At 39.2% G+C, this 22457-nt stretch overlaps 1 protein-coding gene across 15 annotated transcripts in view; it reads left to right on the top strand.

The window, feature by feature from the left end:
- The window catches only part of TTLL5 (tubulin tyrosine ligase like 5), a 280545-nt gene that overhangs the window by 89892 nt on the left and 168196 nt on the right, over positions 1 to 22457 (top strand). For 11 of the 15 annotated variants that reach the window (XR_012516125.1, XM_074392953.1, XM_074392957.1 and 8 more), the window contains 5 exons: positions 3177 to 3215; positions 10937 to 11094; positions 12389 to 12695; positions 18232 to 18352; positions 21863 to 22009. Coding sequence is in view for 14 of the 15 variants with exons in the window: in XM_074392953.1 (XP_074249054.1) it covers positions 3177 to 3215; positions 10937 to 11094; positions 12389 to 12695; positions 18232 to 18352; positions 21863 to 22009 (772 nt within the window). In the remaining variant the exon portion in view is untranslated. The remainder of the gene's footprint in view (positions 1 to 3176; positions 3216 to 10936; positions 11095 to 12388; positions 12696 to 18231; positions 18353 to 21862; positions 22010 to 22457) is intronic. The other 4 variants (XM_039469444.2, XM_074392954.1, XM_074392952.1 and 1 more) reach the window with 1 other exon arrangement.

Raw genomic sequence — 22457 nt, 5'->3', positions numbered from 1 at the left:
GTAGCAAAAAATAAACAATTTGAGATATAATCATATATGCCTCTTTGTTAATATATTAAATAGTGAGACCTAGCAGCAGATCTAATACCTGCCATAATTTCAAAGAATGATACAATTTTTCAAAATACTTGTAACAATTCTAAAGTAATATGAAAAAATATGCTTTTTTTTTTTTTTTTGGTAATGAAGCCACATTAATCCACTACTGTGGGCTGGGCTTGGGCTTGGTGGCTCACACCTGTAATCCCAGTACTTTGGGGGACTGAGGTGGGTGGATCATTACCTCAGGAGATCAAGACCATCCTGACTAACATGATGAAACCCCATCTCTACGAAAAATACAAAAATATTAGCTGAGCATGTTGGCAGGCACCTGTAGTCCTAGCTACTCGGGAGGCTGAGGCAGTAGAATCGCTTGGACCTAGGAGGCTTAGGTTGCAGTGAACCAAGATTGTGCCACTGCACTCCAGCCTGGACGACAGAGTGAGACTTTGACCAAAAAAAAAAAAAAAAAAAAAAAAAAAATCCACTGCTGTGGGTAGTTTCTTACATTTATATGGAGGAAATGCTCAGTTTCAATTAGAGGATGTAAGTTTTTTTCTATCCAAGTTTGTATACTCTCTGCATTCTTTCTTCAGGCCCCAGTTAACAGGTCCTGCTTATGAAGCATTCTGAAAACTTTGATTTAAAAACATAATTTTCCCTGTTTAGCTAAGAAAAACCCTCATGATCTACTTACCTACCTTTTTAGCCTAATCTTCACTTTTCCACACCAATTTATGGCCATTTCTCCTTGGTCTTTTATATATCCTTATTCTTACAAACTCCTCTTCTTTTGGAATGGCCTTCAATCCATTCCTAAATTCTTCTATCCTAGACTAGGAAGAGGTACTCCCAGCCGTTCTTTTATCCCTAAGTCTATTTGGATTCCTGGATTGTATAATTGCCTGTTTGCTAATTTGTGCTTTCCAGGTTGACTCTTAAGAGTAGGTACTTTGTTATGTTCATCTTTGTCAGTATGAAGAGTCTGCCACATGGTAGGCACACACACAGAAACACACATTGAAAAAAAATGGGATTGTAGTAAGTCCTGATAATCTTCCAATAAATCTGTTTTCTCATCAGTCTGAATTAATGTTTTTCTTCTTGTAAATCGAATTAATTTTGTTATTGTTAGAACCACTTTCCAACTAATTCTCTACTAATTTCTTTTAGGTTAGTTTTTATCTACCTTCCTTATTTTCTGGACTCCTCCGCAACCTTCCCACCCTGTCCTGGCAAACAGTATCTTGCATACTGTCTTACACTGTGGCAGTAGCTTTAACCCTGGTTTATGTCCCGGCCACTACACTCCACCCCACCCCCACCCAGAGTGAAGTATTTTTACTAAAAGCTGCCCAGGTCATTATAATGTAAAGTCATGATTGCAAATTACTGGAGAAAACCATTATCTGGGTGAAAAAACTTAAAATGGTTTTGAGACTTTCTGATGAATACATGACAATATTAGGACAGTAACATGGATAGAAGACATGGGAAAGGAAAGAAAACGTTTTGGTGAAGACTTACTTTTTACTGGATTTTTCTTTATATATCATCCTCATTGCATTTGTCTCTTTACAAAAAAAAAAAAAAAACTAGTGTCAAATGTTACACGTTATGTGACTCTATATAACATTTTTGAAATGACAAAATTTTAGAATGGGGAACAGATTAATGGGGTGGGGTTAAGAGGTATGGGTGGTTATAAAAGGGCAACATGGGGGAATCTTCATGGTGATGATAATCATCGAGTATCTTTTCTGTAGTGGGTGTATGAACCTACACAGGCAGTAAAAGTGTACTGAATTAAATATACACATACATGAGTACAAGTAGAACTGGGGACTTTTTTTTTTTTTTTTGAGACAGTGTCTCACTCTGTCGCCCAGGCTGGAGTGCAGTGGCACAATCTTGGCTCACTGGGTTCAAGCGTTTCTCCTGCCTCAGCTTTCTGAGCAGCTGGGATTATGGGCTGATGCCACCATGTCCAGCTAATTTTTGTATTTTTTAGTAGAGACAGGGTTTCACCATGTTGGCCAGGCTGGTCTTGAACTCTTGGCCTCAAGTAATCCACCCACCTTGGCCTCCTAAAGTGCTGGGATTACAGGCGTGAGCCACTGCTGGAAATTTTTTAAGAGTGTTAAATGAAAGGAAATTAAATGAGAGCGTTTCAAAAGAAAAACAAAAGCCTATTTTAACATGAATAGCACTTGATTTCTGTGGTGAGAGCCTTGCCCTAGTTTAGAGAAAATGAAGAGTATCTTTTTTTAATAGAGTTTTTGTTTGTTTGTTTGTTTGTTTGTTTTGAGATGGAGTCTCACTCTGTCACCCAGGCTGGAGTGCGTGGTACGATCTTGGCTCAGCGCGCCCCTGCCTCCCGAGTTCAAGCAATTCTCCTGCCTCAGCCTCCTGAGTAGCTGGGACTACAGGCGCACACTGCCTTACCTGACTACTTTTTATAATTTTAGTAGAGACAGAGTTTCACTGTCTTGCCCAGGCTGGTCTCGAACTCCTGAGCTCAAGCAATCTGCCTGGCTTGGTCTTCCTAATCCTTGGCTAGGATTGCAGGCTGAGCCACCACACCTGGCCTTTTAATAGAGATTTTTTTAAGTTGTGGAAAATCTGTTTCTGATGAGCAACCCTTTGAACCCCATGAGAAGTGAGCTTGGTTTCTTTTCCTAAAACAATTCAATGGAAGTAGAAAGAACACTGCAGTTTGAGACCTAAGCCCTGAGCTGAGATGTAAACTCTTTAAGCTCTGGCTATGGCAGGCCAAAAAACTATCCTATCCTGCTCCTTCATATAAATGGAGTTAATAACAACCTTCTTTACATGGTTGTTGCTAGGAATAAGCAGTTTGCTTTATAAATAGATAAATAACTATAAATAATTGTTATAACTTTTCTCCATAATTTGTCCTTTCTCTTTTTTTATTGATTGTCCCTCCAGCTCACAGCATTCTTCTTGGAGAATGTTCTTAATTTATTTGTGGGCTTTCCCCAAAGATGTCCTCCTTGGCCTAATTTCATGTTGAATTTCTGTATTAAAAATTTCAGGAGTGCATGTGTGTGTCAACTCAAGAGAGATGATCTGAATAGCATTCTCTAACCCAGTTGTCCTTTCTGCTTCTGTAGGGGAAACCTAAGAAGAAGCTTATTGACAGGAAGAACACGGTAATTGACTTTTAAAAGTTGAGAAATTCTTCCCATGTGCAAAATATGTGACTATGCACAGACTAAGCATAATACTTTATATAACCATTTTTAATTTGGTTCAGCTTGAATAGTAACATTTTTTCTATTGAAAAAGTATTTTGTGGCCACTTTTTAACAAACTTAAGTTTGAGATTTACTTTGTTATAACTACAGGTATGCTATTTTAACTGATAATGGTATTCTCATTTAGCTGTGTGTAAGATAGTATTAATGAGATTTTGAAACTAATGTCATGTTAGATTCAAGTAAGAGTTGGTGTTTTGGCTGTGACATACCTGAGGCACACACTCTGTGCCTCATGGGACAGAACAGAACCTGTTTCTAGTTTGCCACAGAACTGAAAGTATACAAAACGCCTGTGGCCTTTTATTTAGGCAGAGAGCCCTTTAAAGCATAACTCTAATTTTTCTTTAGAGAAGGAATACAGTATGATTGCCATTTAGTTAAGGGAAAACTGAAATAAATCAAGTTTGTAGCTTGTTTCCAAATAGAAAGTCACACTTGGTATATACGTTTTCTCCAGTTTTGAGTCAATAAATAATCTTCCTGTAACATACTGCTATTAATTTGAAAATTGAGAAAAAAGAAAAAATCTTAAACATGAGGAATATATAAAGCTTACTGAGTTCTGTTCTTTCTTCTTCTTCTTCTTTTGAGATGGAGTCTTGATCTGTCACCCAGGCTAGAGTGCAGTGGCATGATTTTAGCTCATTACACCCTCCACCTCCCAGGTTCAGGTGATTTTCCTGCCTCAGCCTCTGGAGTAGCTGGGACTACAGGCACCTGCCACCACACCCAGCTAAATTTTATAATTCTGGTAGAGACGGGGTTTCACCGTGTTGACCAGGCTGGCCTCGAACTCCTGACCTTGTGATCTGCCCGCCTCGGCCTCCCAAAGTGCTCGGATTACAGGTGTGAGCCTCTGCGCCCAGCCTCTTTCTTCATTTTTTGGCACTCATTTTATATTGCCATCAGTAGGGATTTGGGGCTGTGTAGAGGTACAAGCAAATGAAAGCTGGCATATGATAGATAGACCATATGCTGGAGCATGAAACAAGTTCTAACATATTTAAAAGGATTAAAATGATACAGAGTATTCTTTGGCCACAAGAGAATTGAGTATCAGTAACAACAGAAAATCTGCAAATATTTGGGAATTAAACAACATTTCTAAATAATCCATGGTTCAAAGAAGAAGTCATGAGGAAAAATTTGAACTGAGTAATAGTAAAAATATGTCAAGATGTGTGTGCTACAAGCTAAAGTAGTGCTTTGGGGGAAATTATAAGTTTAAATGCTTACCTTAGAAAACTGAGGACTGATCTAATGTTCGTTTTACGAAATCGAAAAAAAGCAGAGTAACTTCAAAGTAAGTAGAAGAAAGGAAAAGCAGAAATCAAATAAAAGACAAACGATAAATAATATTAACAAAATCCAAAGTGTGTTCATTGATAAGGTAGCATGATTGATGAACCCTTAGGTAGACTGATCTAGAATAAAGAGAAAGGACACTCATTACCAATATCATCAAATAGAAAAGAAAGGATATCATTATAGATTCTGCAGACATCAAATGGATACTAAGGTAGGGAAAAAAGATATCGGGAATATTATTAGCAACTTTATTCCATTACTTTGACAACTTAGATGAAATGACAATTCTTTGTGGCTGGCAAAATGTGGAGGGGAACACCCAAAATGACACCAGCTGAAGTAGACATTTTAAAAAGCTCTATATTTGTGGAGAAAATTGAATTTGTAATGAAAAACTTCTTTTTTTTTTTTTTTTTTTTTTTTTTGAGACAGAGTCTTGCTCTGTCGCCAGGCTGGAGTGCAGTGGTGCAATCTCGGCTCACTGCAACCTCCACCTCCTGGGTTCAAGCGATTCTACTGCCTCAGCCTCCCGAGTAGCTGGGACCACAAGCGCGTGCCACCACACCTGGCTAATTTTTGTATTTTTAGTAGAGACGGGGTTTCACCTTGGCCAGGATGGTCTCGATCTCTTGATCTCGTGATCCACCCGCCTCGGCCTCCCAAAGTGCTGGGATTACAGGCGTGAGCCACCGCGCCCGGCCGAAAAACTTCTATAGAGAAAACTCAGCCCACTGATTTTACTACTGAATTCTGTCAAGCATTTGAGGAAGAATAACACCAATCTTACACAGATTCTTTTAAGAATATAGGAAGGGACACTTCCCAGTTCATCTTATGATGCTAGTATGACTGTGATTCCAAAACCTGACAAAGACATTAAAATAGAAGAAGAAAAAGAGAAAATTACTGGCTAATATCCTTCATGAACATAGTCCTAAAATTTCTTCATATTAGCAAATTAATCTGCCAGTATATAAAAAGGATAATACATATGACTGAGATTTTCCCCAGTATTTCAAGATTGGCTTAACATTTGAAAATTAGTCAGTGAAATTCACCATATTAATTACAGGGGAAAACCTGGATGTTTTAAGAACAGAAAACCTGGAAGTTTTAAGAACATCTTTATTTCATTAGATATCCCAAAAGAGCAACTGATGAAATTCAGTACCTACTTACGAGAAAAACTCTCAGCAGATCAGTAATAGAAGGGTATTTCTTCAACTTGATAAAGGCCTTATATGAAAAACCTGTCGCTGTAATCATATTCAGTAAAATATTGAAGGCTTTTCCCCTATGATTTGTAATAGGTCAAGATGTCCACTCACACCACTTTTATTCACATTGTACATTAGTATAATAAAGAAAGGCAGGGGCAAAAAGAAATGCACACAAATTGGAAAGGAGGAAGTAAAATGTCTGTATTTGGATGACATGATCAGGTAAGTAGAAAATCCTAAGACCTCTGTAACTACAAGAACATAGAAGTGTGCTTAGCAAAGTTTTAGGATACAAGATTAACACACTAAAATCTGTTGTATCGTAATGTACTAGTAGTAAATAATTGGAAAATGAAATTTTAAATTATATTTACACGGCATTTGAAAATAGAAAATACTTGGGAATAAATTTAACAAAACATGTTCAATACCTACACTGTAAAAGCTATTAAATATTACTAAAAGAGATGAAAGAAGACCTAAATTAATGGGGAGATATGCCTCACTTGTGGATTAAAATACTTAATATAGTTAAAATAGCCATTTTACTCAAATCAATGTAAAGATCCAGTGTAATCTCAATCATTATTCTGGTGGATTTTTTTTTTTTGAAAGAAATGGACCAACATTTAAAAATTTATATTCAAATGCAAAGGACTTAGAATATCCAAAGTAATCTTGAAAAAGGCTTAGAATACTTGACCTAAATACTTCTAATTCTATAATATTCAAGATCTTAGCAAATTAATCGCATTGAAACAGAATAGAGAGCCCAGAAATAGACCCACATTTATATGGTCAAAGTAATCCAGTGGTGAAAGGAAAAAAAATTTTTTTTTTAATGGGGATGGAACAACTGAATGTTGTATTTTTTAAAAATGAACCCCAACCCCTGTTTCCCATAGAAATTAGAGATGATTCATAGATATAAAAACTTGCTATAAAACTTATTGAAGAAAACATAGTATCTTTGTGACTTTGGGCTTGGCAATGTTTTTAGTCATGACACAGAAAGCAATAAAAAACAATGTTATAATTTCTCAAGATTAAAATCTTTATTATAAAATACTGTTAGGAAAATGATTTGGCAAGCAACTGACTGAGTGGAAAAATGCATCAAACATCATCTGTCAAAGGATTAATGTCTGGGAACCGTAAATAACTTCTACAACTCAATAATAAAAAAGACCATTAACCCAGTTACAAAAGGGTAAAATATTTGAACAGACACTTCAAAAGGAAGATACATGAGTAGCCAATAGGCTCATGAAAATGTGCTTAACAACATTAGTTATCAGGTTTAATTTTACAAATTAAAACCATGTCATACCACTAAACATCTAGCAGAATGGCTAATGTTCGACTGACAATACTAAATGTCAGGACGTGGAACTAACAACTGTGATAAATTGTCATTGACAGCGTAGACTGGTACAAGCATTTTAGGAAGAGGCTGGCATTTTGTTAGAAATACACAAATTTCACTTTGAGATCTACACAGAAGAAATAAAAAACGTAATCACAAAACGACTCGTACAAATATGTTCATAGCAGCTTTGTTCCTAATACTACGTAACAGGAAACAACCTAGGTGTCCAAAAAGAGAGCAGAGAGCTGCGGATCATTCAGACGGTGACCTACTGCTCAGAAATAAAACGGGATGAATACTGGTACACACATGGGTGAATCTCAAAAACATGCTGAATGAAAGCCGCCTTACACAAAATAGTTCGTACTATATGGTTCCAATTTTATGAATTCTATAACAGGCAAATCTAATACACAATGAAAAACTTTAGCACAGTGATTGCCCTTAGGGGGTTAGGGAAGATTGACTGGGAAGGGCCATGAGAACTTCTGAGGTGATAGCAATGTTAAGAGTTTGGGGCCGGGCGCGGTGGCTCAAGCCTGTAATCCCAGCACTTTGGGAGGCCGAGGCAGGTGGATCACGAGGTCAAGAGGTCGAGACCATCCTGGTCAACATGGTGAAACCCCATCTCTACTAAAAATACAAAAAAAAAAATTAGCTGGGCATGGTGGCACGTGCCTGGAATCCCAGCTACTCAGGAGGCTGAGGCAGGAGAATTGCCTGAACCCAGGAGGTGGAGGTTGTGGTGAGCCGAGATCGCGCCATTGCACTCCAGCCTGGGTAACAAGAGCAAAACTCCATCTCAAAAAAAAGAGTTTGGGTTATATAGCTCTAGGCATTTTTCAGAACTCATTAAGGGGATATTTAATATTTGGATATTTCACTGTACATAACTTTTAGCTTACCAAACACAGTTCTATAAAACAAATATTGAATTCTGGATAGTAATGTAATACATGTTGAAATGTTTAGGAGCTAAATGCACTCATGTCTGTAGCTTTGAATTGCTTTGAAAATTAGGTAGATTGATGGATGGATAGAGGAATGTATGATTGCATATATACGTGACGAAACAAAATATAATAGAGCGTTAATTGTAGAAACTAGGTGGGAATAGTTATATGGTTGTCCACTGTATAATTCTTTAAACTTTTGTTTAAATATTTTCAAATAAAATGTTGGAAAAAGTAAAATGAAATAGATGTAGCTAAAAGATACTCAACTTATTTTTAGGAAATTCAATTGTTTATTAATTAACCAATATTTATGGCAAGTCAGCTGTGTGCTGGGCAGTCTCATAAGCATCTAGGATACCGTGATACAAGACAAACATGGTCCTCGCCCTCATAGAACTATTAGTCTTGCTTATCAGATTCACACGTTACCCAGCATTCCCTATCCTCCATCCCTTGTACTAGTTAGGATTTATCTGTTAATCCAGAGTCTCTTAGTTCATAGTTGTGATTTTAAAATATCTTTGGAGGAGATTTGTGGTAGCTTCTCCATGTCTCTGAGCTTTTAGCATTCATGTTTTCAAAAGTTTACTTGAGTTTTTGTTGATAAAAAGTAATCTTTTTTCCCTAAAGAATGGAGTTCCTAAAAATGTAGATAGTATCATGTAGACAATATAAATTCTTGTTTATATAATGAACAGTAGTTCATGAATGTAAACACTGGGCTTTAATTTATTAGAGTGTTGAATTAACTTCCACTCATTAAATTAGGACAACCTCAGACTTCACACTGTCTCCAATCACATTAAGTTTTTAAGAGACATGTCTTTGGAGAGAGTAATGTTTGTGCGTTTATGAGATAAAGATGTTGATGTTAAAATATGTCCATATTTGTTCATACAGTTACCAGATTTGACCAGGTTAAAAAATAATAATAAATAAATAAATTTGACCAAGTTAGCCAGACCTTATTAAATAAATGGTTTAAATGATTTTATTTTTCTATCAAATTTGTTTGATTTTCTTTATTATTGAATTGGCTAAAAATTTATTTTTATAGCACTTGTGCGCTCGCTCGCGCTCTCTCTCTCTCTCTCTCTCTCTCTCTCTCTCTCTGTGTTTACTTACTTTTTGGGACTCTGATAAAATACATTTGAACTTTTTTTTTTTTTTTTTGAGACAGAGTTTCACTCTTGTTACCCAGGCTGGAGTGCAATGGTGCGATCTCGGCTCACCGCAGCCTCCGCCCCCTGGGTTCAGGCAATTCTCCTGCCTCAGCCTCCTGAGTAGCTGGGATTACAGGCACGCGCCACCACACCCAGCTAATTTTTTAGATTTTTAGTAGAGACGGGGTTTCACCGTGTTGACCAGGATGGTCTCGATCTCTCGACCTCGTGATCCACCCACCTCGGCCTCCCAAAGTGCTGGGATTACAGGCTTGAGCCACCGTGCCTGGCACATTTGAACTTTTTTTAAAGTTCGTTGATTTGCTTCCCATTTCTGCTCCCAGTGCCAGGACTTTCCTATTTTTGGCTCTATGTCTTGCTCTGGAGAGAAGGCCTCCAAAAGGCTTACTATCCATTCCATCCACCCAGAAATCCCTATCAAAAAGGTCCTAAATAGACCAAATGACATAGCCTTTTTGTTATACTCAGAGAATGAAAACTCCCAGAGGAGTTAGGATGATTCCTTGACCTCAAAAGGAACACACTTGGAGTTCTAGAGAGTTCATAGCCAACCAGTTAGATTTTGCATTTGAGCGTAGAGTTGGCTACATGCTTTCAGACAATGATACAGATACTGCTTTTCTGACTTGGTGACCCAGAGCCCTCTCTCTCTGGTTTCTTGGTTATGGCTACCTGTCCTGTATTCCACTCAGTCCTTGTCTGGACTGGACCTCATATCAGTCCCTCCCCAATTTGTGATTTGTCTTAATTTAATGCCTAATGTAGCTGCTGCCAGCCCCATTTCCACATTCCATTTCTCATTCTTGACCTGATGTATTCGGCCTTGTCCTCCCTCTGCTGCCTTCCCTTTTCTGTTTCTCTGACTGTAACTCTTGACCTGTACTTAGCACCTGTGAAGTCCCTGCCACCTCACTCCACCTTCCCATTTAGCTAATTAGGATCTTAAAGAGGGTGGGTGCCTTACCATTTCCTCATGTTGGGACGCTTGAGATTTGGTGAGTCCCTAGGGCTTGGTGACTTCTCACTATGACACTTCTATGAGTCTCCGTCAACTCAGGGCTGCCTTGCATATTCACAGACCATCAGCCTTTCTTCCCCTCATCTCAACCTCTGCTAAGTCTATATTGTTTAGATTTTATATACATTCAAAAGAATAATTACAAAATGCTGAGTAAGTTATAATGGATAGAAATAAAGCAAACATCATTTGCCACCACTCAAATTAAGAATTAAGATGTTGTCATTTTTAAGTTATAAAGTATTTTAAGATATAAGGTGTTGGGTGGCACTTTATAATCCCTGCAGTAAACTAATAATCAGTATTACTGAATACTTAAATGTCTTAAACATTGTCTTTGGCTACATATTTTTTTCTAGAACATTTAATACATTCAAATGGGTCACTAGTGAGGTTTTAATGTAGATCCTAGTGTTCCTCTTTATCTGTCAAACTTTTAGAATTCACTTGAATTACCATGTCCAGTGTGTCAGCATTATGGAATTCTGGCAAGCTTAGCCTTGGCGTGAAGGAGAGAACTTTCTGAAGGCCATAGCTACCATGTTGTTTTTCCCCTAGAATGACTGCTGATGGAACACCAGAATTGAAGATAGATGGCATGAATTCAAAGGCCAAGCTGCATGCCGCACTTTACGAGAGGAAGCTCCTGTCTCTGGAGGTGCGAAAATGTAGACGACGGAGTAGCAGATTGAGGGCAATGAGGCCAAAATACCCAGGTACCTGCTGGTGAGCTTTCACCAAACTCCCTTATCTGGATTCTGCCAGACTGAGTTAACCAGCTGCTTACTCAATATAATCTTCCTGGTCACATACACTTTTTTTTTTTTTTTTTTTGTATAGTTGTTTATCTCTGAAATTTAATTTCAACAAGGTCCTAAGTTTTTAAACCTTCCACTCCGTAATATTTGTATTGAAGACTATCTGGGGCACATACATTTTGGCCTTTGCTCTTACGTCAGCATCGTGCAAATACCTGATTCTTTAGAAATAATATTAGCCTGAGTTTAATGGAATCCTGAGCATTACTGTTCAGGTTTTTTGTAATTAGGTAAGTTCAGTTCATTCTTTAACATTGCTGAATGGCATAAGTATTTCAGACAAAGTGGAATTTCTTTCTCTCCCAGCTTCTACAACGTTGTAGATCTATTTGTAATTGACTGATGTACTGATTTCCTTTTTCTCTCTCCTTCCCTCCTTTGTTGAACATCTGTATGAGGCAGCATGTTAGTCACTGAGGTTTCGCTGTTAAATAAAAAAGATACAGTCTCTGTCCAAATAGAACTTACAAGGCAGTAGAGAAGGATAATGAATAAACATAAGATAGAAAGATATTCCCCTATTGTTAATACCTCCATGAAGGGTGCTTTTTAAAAAAATCTCTAACACACAGTAGAAAAGACTAACCCAAGGGTTTTTTGTGTTTTGATTTTTTTTTTTGTTTTGGCCTTAAGTTGTGAGAGAGCCATGATGAAAGTACGATGAAAAATATCAAATTTAATGAAGATCATTAATAGGTTTTAGAATATGCAAGATTAGACCAGGCATGGTGCCTCATGCCTGTAATCCCAGCACTTTAGGAGGCTGAGGTGGGCGGATTACTTGAGCCCAGGAGTTTGAGACCAGCCTAGGCAATCTCGCAAAATCCTGTCTCTACAAAAAATACAAAAAATCAGCTGGGTGTGTAGCATGTGCCTATAGTCCCAGCTACTTGGAAGGCTAAGGTGGGAGGATTACTTGAGCCCAGGAAGGTGAGCTATAGTGACCTGGGATCCTGCCACTGAACTCCAGCCTGGGCAACAGAGTGAGACCCTGTCTCAAAAAATGATAATAAATAAAAAGAAATAAAAGAATATATAAGAATAGAGAGTGACATGTGGTTGCTGTTAATTCTGTGCCTTGTTCGTGGTTTGGTTTAGAAATGGGTTTTTACTAAAAAGAGAAAAGGAAGGTATTGGGAGAGAGGAAAATTTAATCCTTTTTTCAGCAACATTAGTGATTCTTCGCATTTAGTGATTACCCAACCAGCTGAAATGAATGTTAAAACTGAGACAGAGAGTGAAGAGGAGGAAGAAGTCGCATTAGACAATGAAGATGAAGAGCAAGAAGCTTCCCAGGAGGAGTCTGCAGGGTCTGTTAGAGAAAATCAAGCCAAATATACACCCTCATTAACAGCTATGGTAGAAAATGCACCCAAAGAAAATTCCATGCAAGTTCCTGAATGGAATAATAAAGGTGAACAGTGCTGCAAAATTGAGACTCAGGAGCCAGAGCCTAAATTTAACCTGATGCAGATTCTTCAAGACAATGGTAATCTTAGGTATGTATCTTTTATATTAGTAAAACTGATAACAGCTAACATGTACTGTGTACCAGGTACTATTTTAGTGGCTTTACAGTCATTTTTCATTTAATATTTACAGGAGTCCTGTGAAATAATGACTGTGATTAGACATTGCTATTATTAAGAAAACTGAGCCTTAGAGAGGTTAGGTAACTTGTCCAAGGTAAAGCTATGATACAAACCCAGATCTCATTGGTTGGGCTTTTGTGTCAGTCACTGAGTATAAGGTAACTGAGACAAGGAGCTGAAGCTGCTCGTGGTTTAGTATCAGAGAGAGAATGCTTAGGCCATGGTCCCAGTACAAACACGTGGTTTTAGGACACAGAAAAAGAGTGATTGGTCTGGCTTGGGAGGGCTAGAAAAGCATTATGGAGGCGGGAAAATTTGAATCAGGCCTTGACTCATAAGTAGGGTTTCAGGAGGTTTGGGAGGTGATGATTAAGTGTGGGAGTGCTAGGTAGAGGCAGTGAAGACATAGAGGTATGATATAGAGGAAGACATAGAGTTACAGCCATTTATTCAGTCACTCAGTGAGTTTTATTGAGAACCTGTACTATGCCAGGAATTGTGCTAGGCCATATCCCATTATCGTGGGGACCAAGACAGGCCTGGAGCTTACAGTCTAGTGGGGAAGGCTGACAGTAAACAAAGAAACAAGGTCATTTCAGGCCATGAGAAATGCTGTCAGTTAGATAGTGTAATGTTAGACTGTAATTAGGCAGAGAGTTTAAACTTAGATTGCAGTGATTTGGCATGAAGAGGTAACCTTTGAGGTGAGTACTGAATGATGAGTCGTCAGTCGTGTGAGTATTAGGAGGCAGAATACTCCCAGCAGAACAGCAAGTACAAAGGCCCAGGCATTGTAATGAGCTCGGTGTGTTTACAAAATACAGACTAGCAGAACTACATGGGGAGAAGAGCATGGTAAGAAATGAGACTAAAATATTGGATGTTGTTAGATTGTAAAGAGTCTGGGCTTTACTTTCTAGGTTACTTTTAAGCAGATCAATGATACTGTGAGTTCTTGTTTTAGAATGCAAATTGTGCTTGCATTGTGGGATAGTGTAACTGAAGGCAGCCGAGTGAGTTAGAGACTGTTAGAATTGTCCAGAGCCAGGAAGGTGAAGGCCTTGATCAGAGTAATGGCTTTAGGAATAGAGAATGGGATGGACTTAGTGAAATTTGCAGAGTAAGATTGATGAGACTAAGCTTTTCACATTTGGAAACTTGGCGGTGCCTTTGGCCAATATGAGGAACGTAGGAGTTGGTTTCATGATCAAAAATAATGTGTTTCATTTAAGATGTAGTGAGGAAGAAGTGCTCTGGCTGAAGTCCAGTAGACCGGTGAAAATACAGTTTTGTTGGTCAAGATTGACCAGGGTTGTATAGTTCATAGATAAACTCTTCAGAACGGATAAGATTGTTCAAATTTATTTGGTTCAGCAAGGATAAAAAAGAAATTGAGCCCTGGGGATACCACTATTCAAGGGGTAAGTCAGTAAAAAGATCAAGAAGTGGCAGTTAGAGCAATAGACATAAAATCGGGAAGGAGTAGTATGGAAAAAGCTGCGGAATGAGCATTCGGGTCTATAGAGCCTCAAACAGCCCAAGTTAGGATGAATGATGAACAGAAATTTCTGGATTTGTGACCTAGGGCCAACTGAGTAGGTGGAAGAGCAGTTGTGAGCTGAGAAAATAAGAAAGCAAGTATGAACTGACTTTCTAAGGGTTTGGCAACAAAAGGAAGGTGAGAATGCATCAGGGAGACAGCCAACTAAAAGGGATTTTTTTTTTCTTTTGAGATGGGATTCTGGAGCTTATTTATAGGCTGAGGGGAAGGATTGATAATAAGAGGATTAGAATTGCAGAAATTGATATATTCGTAGCGAAGTGTTCTAAAGGAAAGTGGTCAAAGGCCAGAGGAGGGCTATCTCTTCCTGTAAGACAGAAAGAAAGTGCAATGGGTTAAATGCAGTTGGTAGAAGCTTAAGAGCGAGGAAGTTTAGGCGTTTATGCATGATAGCCTTTATATTCTAAATTAGAGGCCAATTCTTATACTGAAAGTCTGGAGGGTGACATTGGGGTACCAGGGGATAGAGTTAAGTTTGGAACAGTGTCATGGAGAGTAAGAATAGTTCTGGCTGGTCACAGTGGCTCACGCCTGTAATCCCAGTACTTTAGGAGGTTGAGGCGGGCGGATCACTAGGTCGGGAGATTGAGACCAGCCTGGCTAACACAGTGAAACCCTGTCTCTACTAAAAACACAAAAAATTAGCCAGGCATGGTGGCATGTGCCTGTAGTCCCAGCTATTTGGGAGGTTCAATTGCTTGAACCCAGGATGTGAAGGTTGCAATGAGCCGAGATCGCGCCATTGCACTCCAACCTGGGCAGCAGAGCGAGACTCTATCTCAGGCGTCCCCAAACTTTTTACACGGGGCCAGTTCACTGTCCCTCAGACCTGTTGGAGGGCCGCCACATACTGTGCTCCTCTCACTGACCACCAATGAAAGAGGTGCCCCTTCCTGAAGTGTGGTGGGGGGCCGGATAAATGGCCTCAGGGGGCCGCATGCGGCCCAGTGGACTGTAGTTTGGGGACGCCTGCTCTATCTCAACAACAACAACAACAACAACAACAACAACAAAACAATAGGTCTGTCCGTGGAGAATACACCAAACTGAGTCAGAAAACCTGGGTTCTGGCTGTTTCAGTGCTACCAACTGGCTATGTAGTCATAGGCAAGTCAAAGAGCTTCTCTAGGCCTCAGTTTTCTTTTTCTGTCAATCCAAGGTATAGAGTTAGACAAGTGTTTTTTCACACTGCTTCCTAGAGGGAAAAAATATTTCACTGAATTGAAAATAGAGCATTTGAAAACCACTGGACTGTATTCTAAAGTCCTTTCCAGCAATAACATTCTGCTTGGTTGTTATAGAAATAAATTATTTCTTCATGAATCTTGTGGATCTCACTTTGAATGAGCAAACTGTTGTAATTGCAGGGTATGTTAGTGTCAATCAGTGGTTTTCAGACTGTGTTCCCTAAAGCTGCTCATTGTTTGGTGAAGTGTCTCAGAGGCTACCTAGGGGTTTGGAGAAGGGCGACGGCCAGGGTTCAAAACTCTAAGCAGGGCCTCACTGTTGTATACTTTATATACTGGGCGTAAATAAAAGGCATAACCTTTTATTTTAAAAAATTTTTTAAACCTATTTTTAAAAATAGGTTTCTTTGGTGTAACTCATTCTGGTTTTTATTCTTTAATCTTTTTGGGGGGGTTGTTTCATTGCAAGTGACTAGCTGAACAATGTGTCCAATATCTTAGAGACAGTCTCAGAATTAACATTTGTGCGGTTTATAGAAATGGAAACCTCAGTACTTGTTCATTTGCTTTGCAACAGTGATTCACAGCAAAACAATGATTGAAGTCTCAATTTATGAGCAATAATCCCCTTATTTAAAACACCTTCAAGTTTTAGTATAAAGGGATCAATCAGTGGAATTGGCTATTCTGCTACCTTTGGAGGTGTCTGAAACAGGCTATTTCTTGCTCATTTTATTGTAGGTGAATTTGTTGACCCAAACTGAGGATCTTTTAAAGTTATTTTGACTTGAAAATAATTTGTTGTCGGGGCAAAGCTTGTAGGGTTGGTTCATGGGAAAGTGGTATATGATCTCTAGGTGAAAAAGGATATAATTATTATCTTTGAGGAACAGTTGAAAATGTACATTTATGGCCAGGTGTAGTGGCTCACACCTGTAATCCCAGCACTTTGGGAGGCTGAGGTGGGTGGATCACCTGAGGTCAGGAATTTGAGACCAGCCTGATCAACATGGTGAAACTCCATCTCTACTAAAATACAAAAATTAGCTGGGCGTGGTGGTGAGCACCTGTAATCTCAGCTACTTGGGAGGCTGAGGCAGGAGAATCGTTTGAACCTGAGAGGCAGAGGTTGCAGTGAACCGAGATTGCGCCACTGCACTCCAACCTGTCTTGAAATAAATAAATAAATAAATTTATTATTTCAAAACCATATTATGCTCCCATAAACCATCCCTGCTAGTAACAAAAATCTAGCCTTATTTATAGTTCATGTTCTGAAACTTACGTATTAAGTTCTCAAAAGGAAATTTCTTCCGCAGCCTGACTCCCTTGCCCTCCAATTCTCCAACATACACATGGAAGCTAGGCTGGAGCCCTTTTAGGATTTCTGGTTTACTCTAGCCAAAGCCAAATCCTACATCCTAACCTTGAAAACAGTCAGTAGAAAGCATTCAGTGACTACATGTGTGAGGACTGTAAACAAAGTCTGTTTTGGGCCCTAATCTTCACTGATATAATTTTGGCTACAGTGTCAGAAGGCCGATCAGCTGAAGTAATCAAAATCTCGCCTTAAAGAAAACAGATCTGCCACGAATAGCAGCTGAGGTGAAAATCATCAGTGTCTCTCTGGTACTTCTGTCTTCCAAACTATAGCTTGATCAGATTTCCTTGTTTCCAGCCTAGGCCACCAGGCAAAAATAGCTAGGTGTTACTTAGGTGCTTTTCACTAGACTTGAGGGTTTCTTTTGCCCACTGAATATCTGGGCTTGTCTTCCCTGGCCCATCAGTTCACCTCTGCCAAACTCTGTTGGATCTCATGCATTTGTTCTGGGCTCCAGCCATTCCATCTTGTAGTTGAGAAAGTGTGGCCTTAAATTTGGTCTAAAGAGTCCTGTTATAGGATTTATCTATTTCCTGGTTTGGATACTTTTGTATACTAGAAATATTAATTGCCATTGCAAAATCCACACTTTTGCACTAACTGATATGTTCTTAAGGACCTCCAAATGTAAAAAGCATTTTCTCATTAATACAGTGGTTCTTGTGAAGATTCAGTTCTTCTCCTGTCTGTTACCCCAAGAAAATTGTTAAAAAGTTCAAAGAGGGCCAGGCACAGTGGCTCAGGCCTGTAATCCCAGCACTTGGGAGGCCAAGACAAGGCAGATCACTTGAGGCCAGGAGTTTGAGACCACCTTGGCCAATATGGTAAAATCCCATCTCTATTAAAAATACAAAAATTAGCTGAGTGTGGTGGTGCATGCCTGTAATTCCAGCTACTCAGATGGCTGAGGCACAAGAATTGCTTGAATCCAGGAGATGGAGGTTGAAATGAGCTGAGATTGCACCACACTGCACTGCAGCCTGGGTGATGGAATGAGACTCTGTCTCAAAAAAAAAAAAAAATCTTCAAAGAGAAGGTGTTGAGTAAGAAATCTAATTTTCTATTCTTGTTTTTTTCCTCATGCTAATAATGAGAAAATGGGATTCTCCATCTCTGATTATTTTAATAGGACTTTTTTTTAAACCCTCATATAGTGTTCAGAAGGAATCATTATTCATATACTGTAAGATGGGTTTCATATTTCTTAGCCATCAAAATAGAAGGATCCTCAAAGACACTTTGAGAGAAGCAAGTACACGTTTTGTAGGTTTACACTTCTGTCTCTTAACGGTATGTTGTTTTGGATTTCTATAGCAAAGTGCAGGCCCGATTAGCATTCTCTGCCTATCTCCAGCATGTTCAAATTCGCCTGATGAAAGGCAGTGGAGGTCAGACGTTCAGTGCCAGTTGGGCTGCCAAAGAGGATGAACAGATGGTGAGGCTCTTATTGGAATCTTTCTGCTTTCCCTTTTTCTTTCTTCATTCTGTTTTTTTTTTTTTTTTTTTTTTTCCCTATTAGGGTAAAGTGCAATGTATTTTTCTGGTGAAAGAATTAGTACATAAAGAAGTTTTTAGATTTCTTATACTTTAATGTGAAGCAAATCTTTGATCTGGAACTATGTTCGTTATACCATGTAGTGAAAGCATCAATGTATTTAAGTTTGAAATGGAAACTGATTTCTCGTTGGATGTGCAGCCCTGTGCAAAGAATAACAACTTACAGTCCTTTCTCAAGCCACCTGACATGTCATTAACTCTTTCAGGTAGGCATTATCATCCCTATTTCACAGAAGAGCAAACAGACCTAGAGAAACCAAGGTTCCACAGGTCGTCTGTGATGAAGCTGGAACTTAAACTCAGATATTTTAATTGTACATTACTTGCTTTTCCACGGGTTTCATGCACCGTAAGGCATTTATTTTCTGTCCTGAGGAGTCAAATTAGCTCTTCGAAAGTCATCACCTTATCCTAGGCCCTGTCAGAATGCACCATCCTCCAAGTTGATATTTTTTACTTAACTAGTTGTAAGTTTGTAAGATTCTTAGATTGCTGGAATCAAACCTGTATTTAATTTTTACTGTATATCAGTCATTTGGGCATTCCTGTGATTCAGTATTGTAGGACAGTTTTGTGTGTGTGTAAATCAGAATGATGGGGAGCTTTAAACTGTTTGGTAAGGTCAGAGCTTATAGAAGCCACAGCCCTTCCATATTAGTGTGTGTGTGTGTGTGTGTGTGTGTGTGTGTGTGTGTATATGTGAGATGGAGTTTCCTCTTACTGCCGAGGCTGGAGTGCAGTGGCTCGATCTCGGTTCACCGCAACCTCCGCCTCCGGGGTTCAAATGATTCTTCTGCCTCAGTCTCCTGAGTAGCTGAGATTACAGGCATGCGCCACCACACCCAACTAATTTTATATTTTTAGTAGGGACGAGGTTTCTCCTTGTTGGTCAGGCTGGTGTCAAGCTCCCGACCTCAGGTGATCCGCCTGCCTCGGCCTCCCAAAGCACTGGGATTACAGGCGTAAGCCATGGCACCCAGTCCCATAATCTTTTTAATTACAGGGATTTGTCACCAAAAAGAGAGGGGCCTTTAAGTCTGAGAAAGCTGCGTTTTTTGTTCCACTCAATGGTGACCTTACTGTAATATTTAGTCCTCCACATACAAAAGGCAAGTCTTTATGCCAGGTTTATTATAAAAACATGTTGGTTATCCCAGAAAACAACTTATGCATTTAAAGTAGTCAATGCAACCCAGAGATAAAACCTTGTGTGTTGTGAATAATCCTTCAACCATCAGCGGAAAATGTTAGCTCTACTCTTTCCAAGTGGAAAATTGAAACTGCCTTTTTGAGAGTCAGTTTGTCTGCTCCACTGTGAAAAAAAAAATGTTTTAATATAACGGCTTAAACCACCCTATAGTAAAGACAGCAGAGTAGAACTATGAAACTCAACCCTCTGGTTATGAGACTGTTTCATTTATGCTGGAGTAAATTGGCACCAAAGGACAATGAACCAAAATCAAATTCAAGAAAAAGAAAACATTCAAAAAGAAATAACCACTGCTGATGCTGGCTTGGAACCCAAATAGTATCTTTGGGACATTCTACAAGAATATTGAGGATCATCACTGCAAAACTTAATACCACTTCTGTGAATTCTTTCTTGAAAATATCTCTAAGCTGGGCACAGTGGCTCCCGCCTGTAATCCCAGCACTTTGGGAGGCCGAGGCGGGTGGATCACTGAGGCCAGGAGTTTGAGACCAGCCTGGCCAACATGGTGAAACCCCATCTCTACTAAAATATACAAAGTTAGCTGGGTGTGGTGGTGTGCACCTGTAATCCCAGCTACATGGGAGGCTAAGACAAGAGAATTGCTTGAACCTGGGAGGCAGAGATTATAGTGAGCTGGGATCACACCACTGCACTACAGCCTGGGCGACAAAACAATAAAAAATAGAAAAGAAAAAGAAAATGTATCTAGAGAGCAGCCGTACCCCCTTCCCTGATGACTGTAGCAGTGGTCTTGCTTTTGGTAGTTGTAGAGTTGGCCTCGCTACTCCAGCTTAGGGTTAGAGATTCTTTATCTCATAACTCACAGGAGGAATATCAACAGAACATCCCCAAATGTATCATCTGAAGGTAGTTTTATTATGGTTTTTGGACAACATCTTTAAGCCGCTTGGGCTTATAAAATCTTTCTTTGAAGCATTTGTGATTTTATCAGTAATCTGATTGGTATCTGTTCAGATTTCAAAATCCTTTTCCCCCATTTTAAGTGAGATGTAGGCTTTCTTTCCCTTGATAACTTTCCACTGTGCCCTCCTTGCCAACCCCCAACTCTAAAAGCTCCCTTATCCTTGGGAAAGAAAAAAAGCTGTTACTTTGCAAGCTACTTTTATAGTTCTTTCTTTGCCTTAATCATGACACTTTTAAAGTCATTAGTTTCTACTCCTCACCTGTATTTTTCATTACCCATGCACTTTCTTAAAGTCTTCTTGTGCTCTCTTTGTGGAAACTGTTTTCTTGAAATTATTCCTCAGTGGTCAGATCCAAGGCCCTGTCTTTGTAATGGTCCTTTCCAGCTCCAACCTCTTGGAAGCATTTGACATGGAACCCTTTCTTCAGTTGGCTTCCATGACAGTATTGTCTCCTAATTTTCTTTTTTTTTTAATTTTTTTGAAACGGAATCTCAATGTGTCACCTAAGCTGGAGTGCAGTGGTGTGATCTTGGCTCAGTGCAACCTCCACCTCCCGCGTTCAAGTGATTTTCATGCCTCAGCCTCTCGAGTAGCTGAGATTACAGGTGTGTGCGACCATGCCCAGCTAATTTTTGTATTTTTCTTAGAAATGGGATTTTACCATGTTGGCCAGGCTGATCTTGAACTCCTGACCTCAGGTGACCTGCCCACCTCAGCTTCCCAAAAGTGCTGGGATTACAGGTGTGAGCCACCGTGCCCAGACTATTTTCTCCTGGTTTTCTATGTTTCTGATGTTTCTAACTTGGTTTTTTTTTTTCTGATTCTTCCTCAGCTTTTCTATCTCTAAATACGAGCATTTCTGTATTCTCACCTTTGAAACTTACTTCTGCTTCCACAGTTTTAGTTTCTACTACCTGTCTTTGGATGCTACCTTCCCTAAATAGTACTATTTGTGTATGTACTAAGGTGCTTTTACAACTACTGCTTTATTACATAGTTATTTATGTACATACTTGATTTTAATTTTCTGATTGCCAGCTTATTGAGGGAAGGAAATAAGTTTCTTTCTTTTTTGTTTTGTCTTTCTGTATCCTTGTTATACCTAACCTGTTTGCTTTGGGCCTTGTTTGTTGAAATGTGTGATATACATCTTCTTACATCTCTGTTATGTAGTCCCTTCATAGCTTGTCTTCTGTTGCTTAGCACCATCCCTACTTTTTTTTTTCTCCCGTAACTGTTTAATTTATAGGAGCTGGTAGTTCGTTTCCTCAAGCGAGCATCAAGTAACCTCCAGCATTCACTGAGGATGATATTACCCAGCCGACGATTGGCACTTCTGGAACGCAGAAGAATCCTGGCCCACCAGCTCGGTGACTTTATCCTTGTATACAGCAAGGTGAGTCTTTTATCTGTAAGTCTTGGGCTTTGGATTGCCATACACTGTCAGAAACAAACTAGAAGCCTTGATCCAACCAGGTGGAGATGCTCTGCTTCAGTTCTGGCATCGCCATCCCTTGTGCATTACTGTTAGGGGAAGAAGGACCCCACATATTAACCCAGCTGGGTTGAAAAACTATTCACTACTTCTGAAGGTCCAGTGGCCATAGTTAATTTTTAATTTCCATCAATAGGTGTATTCCTTGTGAGTACTGAGATGAATTCTAGGCTGTGTGAGTCTGCGTGGTTGTTAGTGTGCCTGTGGACAGTGGCAAATTGACCATTTGAGAACAAATTTGAGCTGTGGATTGAATATGATGACATATTCTTTCTTGAGCAAGTTATACTTTCATCTTTTAAATCATTTTATACAATTACAGAATTTAACATTCAAGCCCAGGAAATAT

The sequence above is a fragment of the Saimiri boliviensis genome, chromosome 2 (assembly GCF_048565385.1).
Source record: "Saimiri boliviensis isolate mSaiBol1 chromosome 2, mSaiBol1.pri, whole genome shotgun sequence".
Lineage (NCBI taxonomy): Eukaryota > Metazoa > Chordata > Mammalia > Primates > Cebidae > Saimiri > Saimiri boliviensis.
The sequence above is the reverse complement of the archived record's forward strand: the minus strand, read 5'-3'. Positions and strand labels throughout refer to the sequence as shown.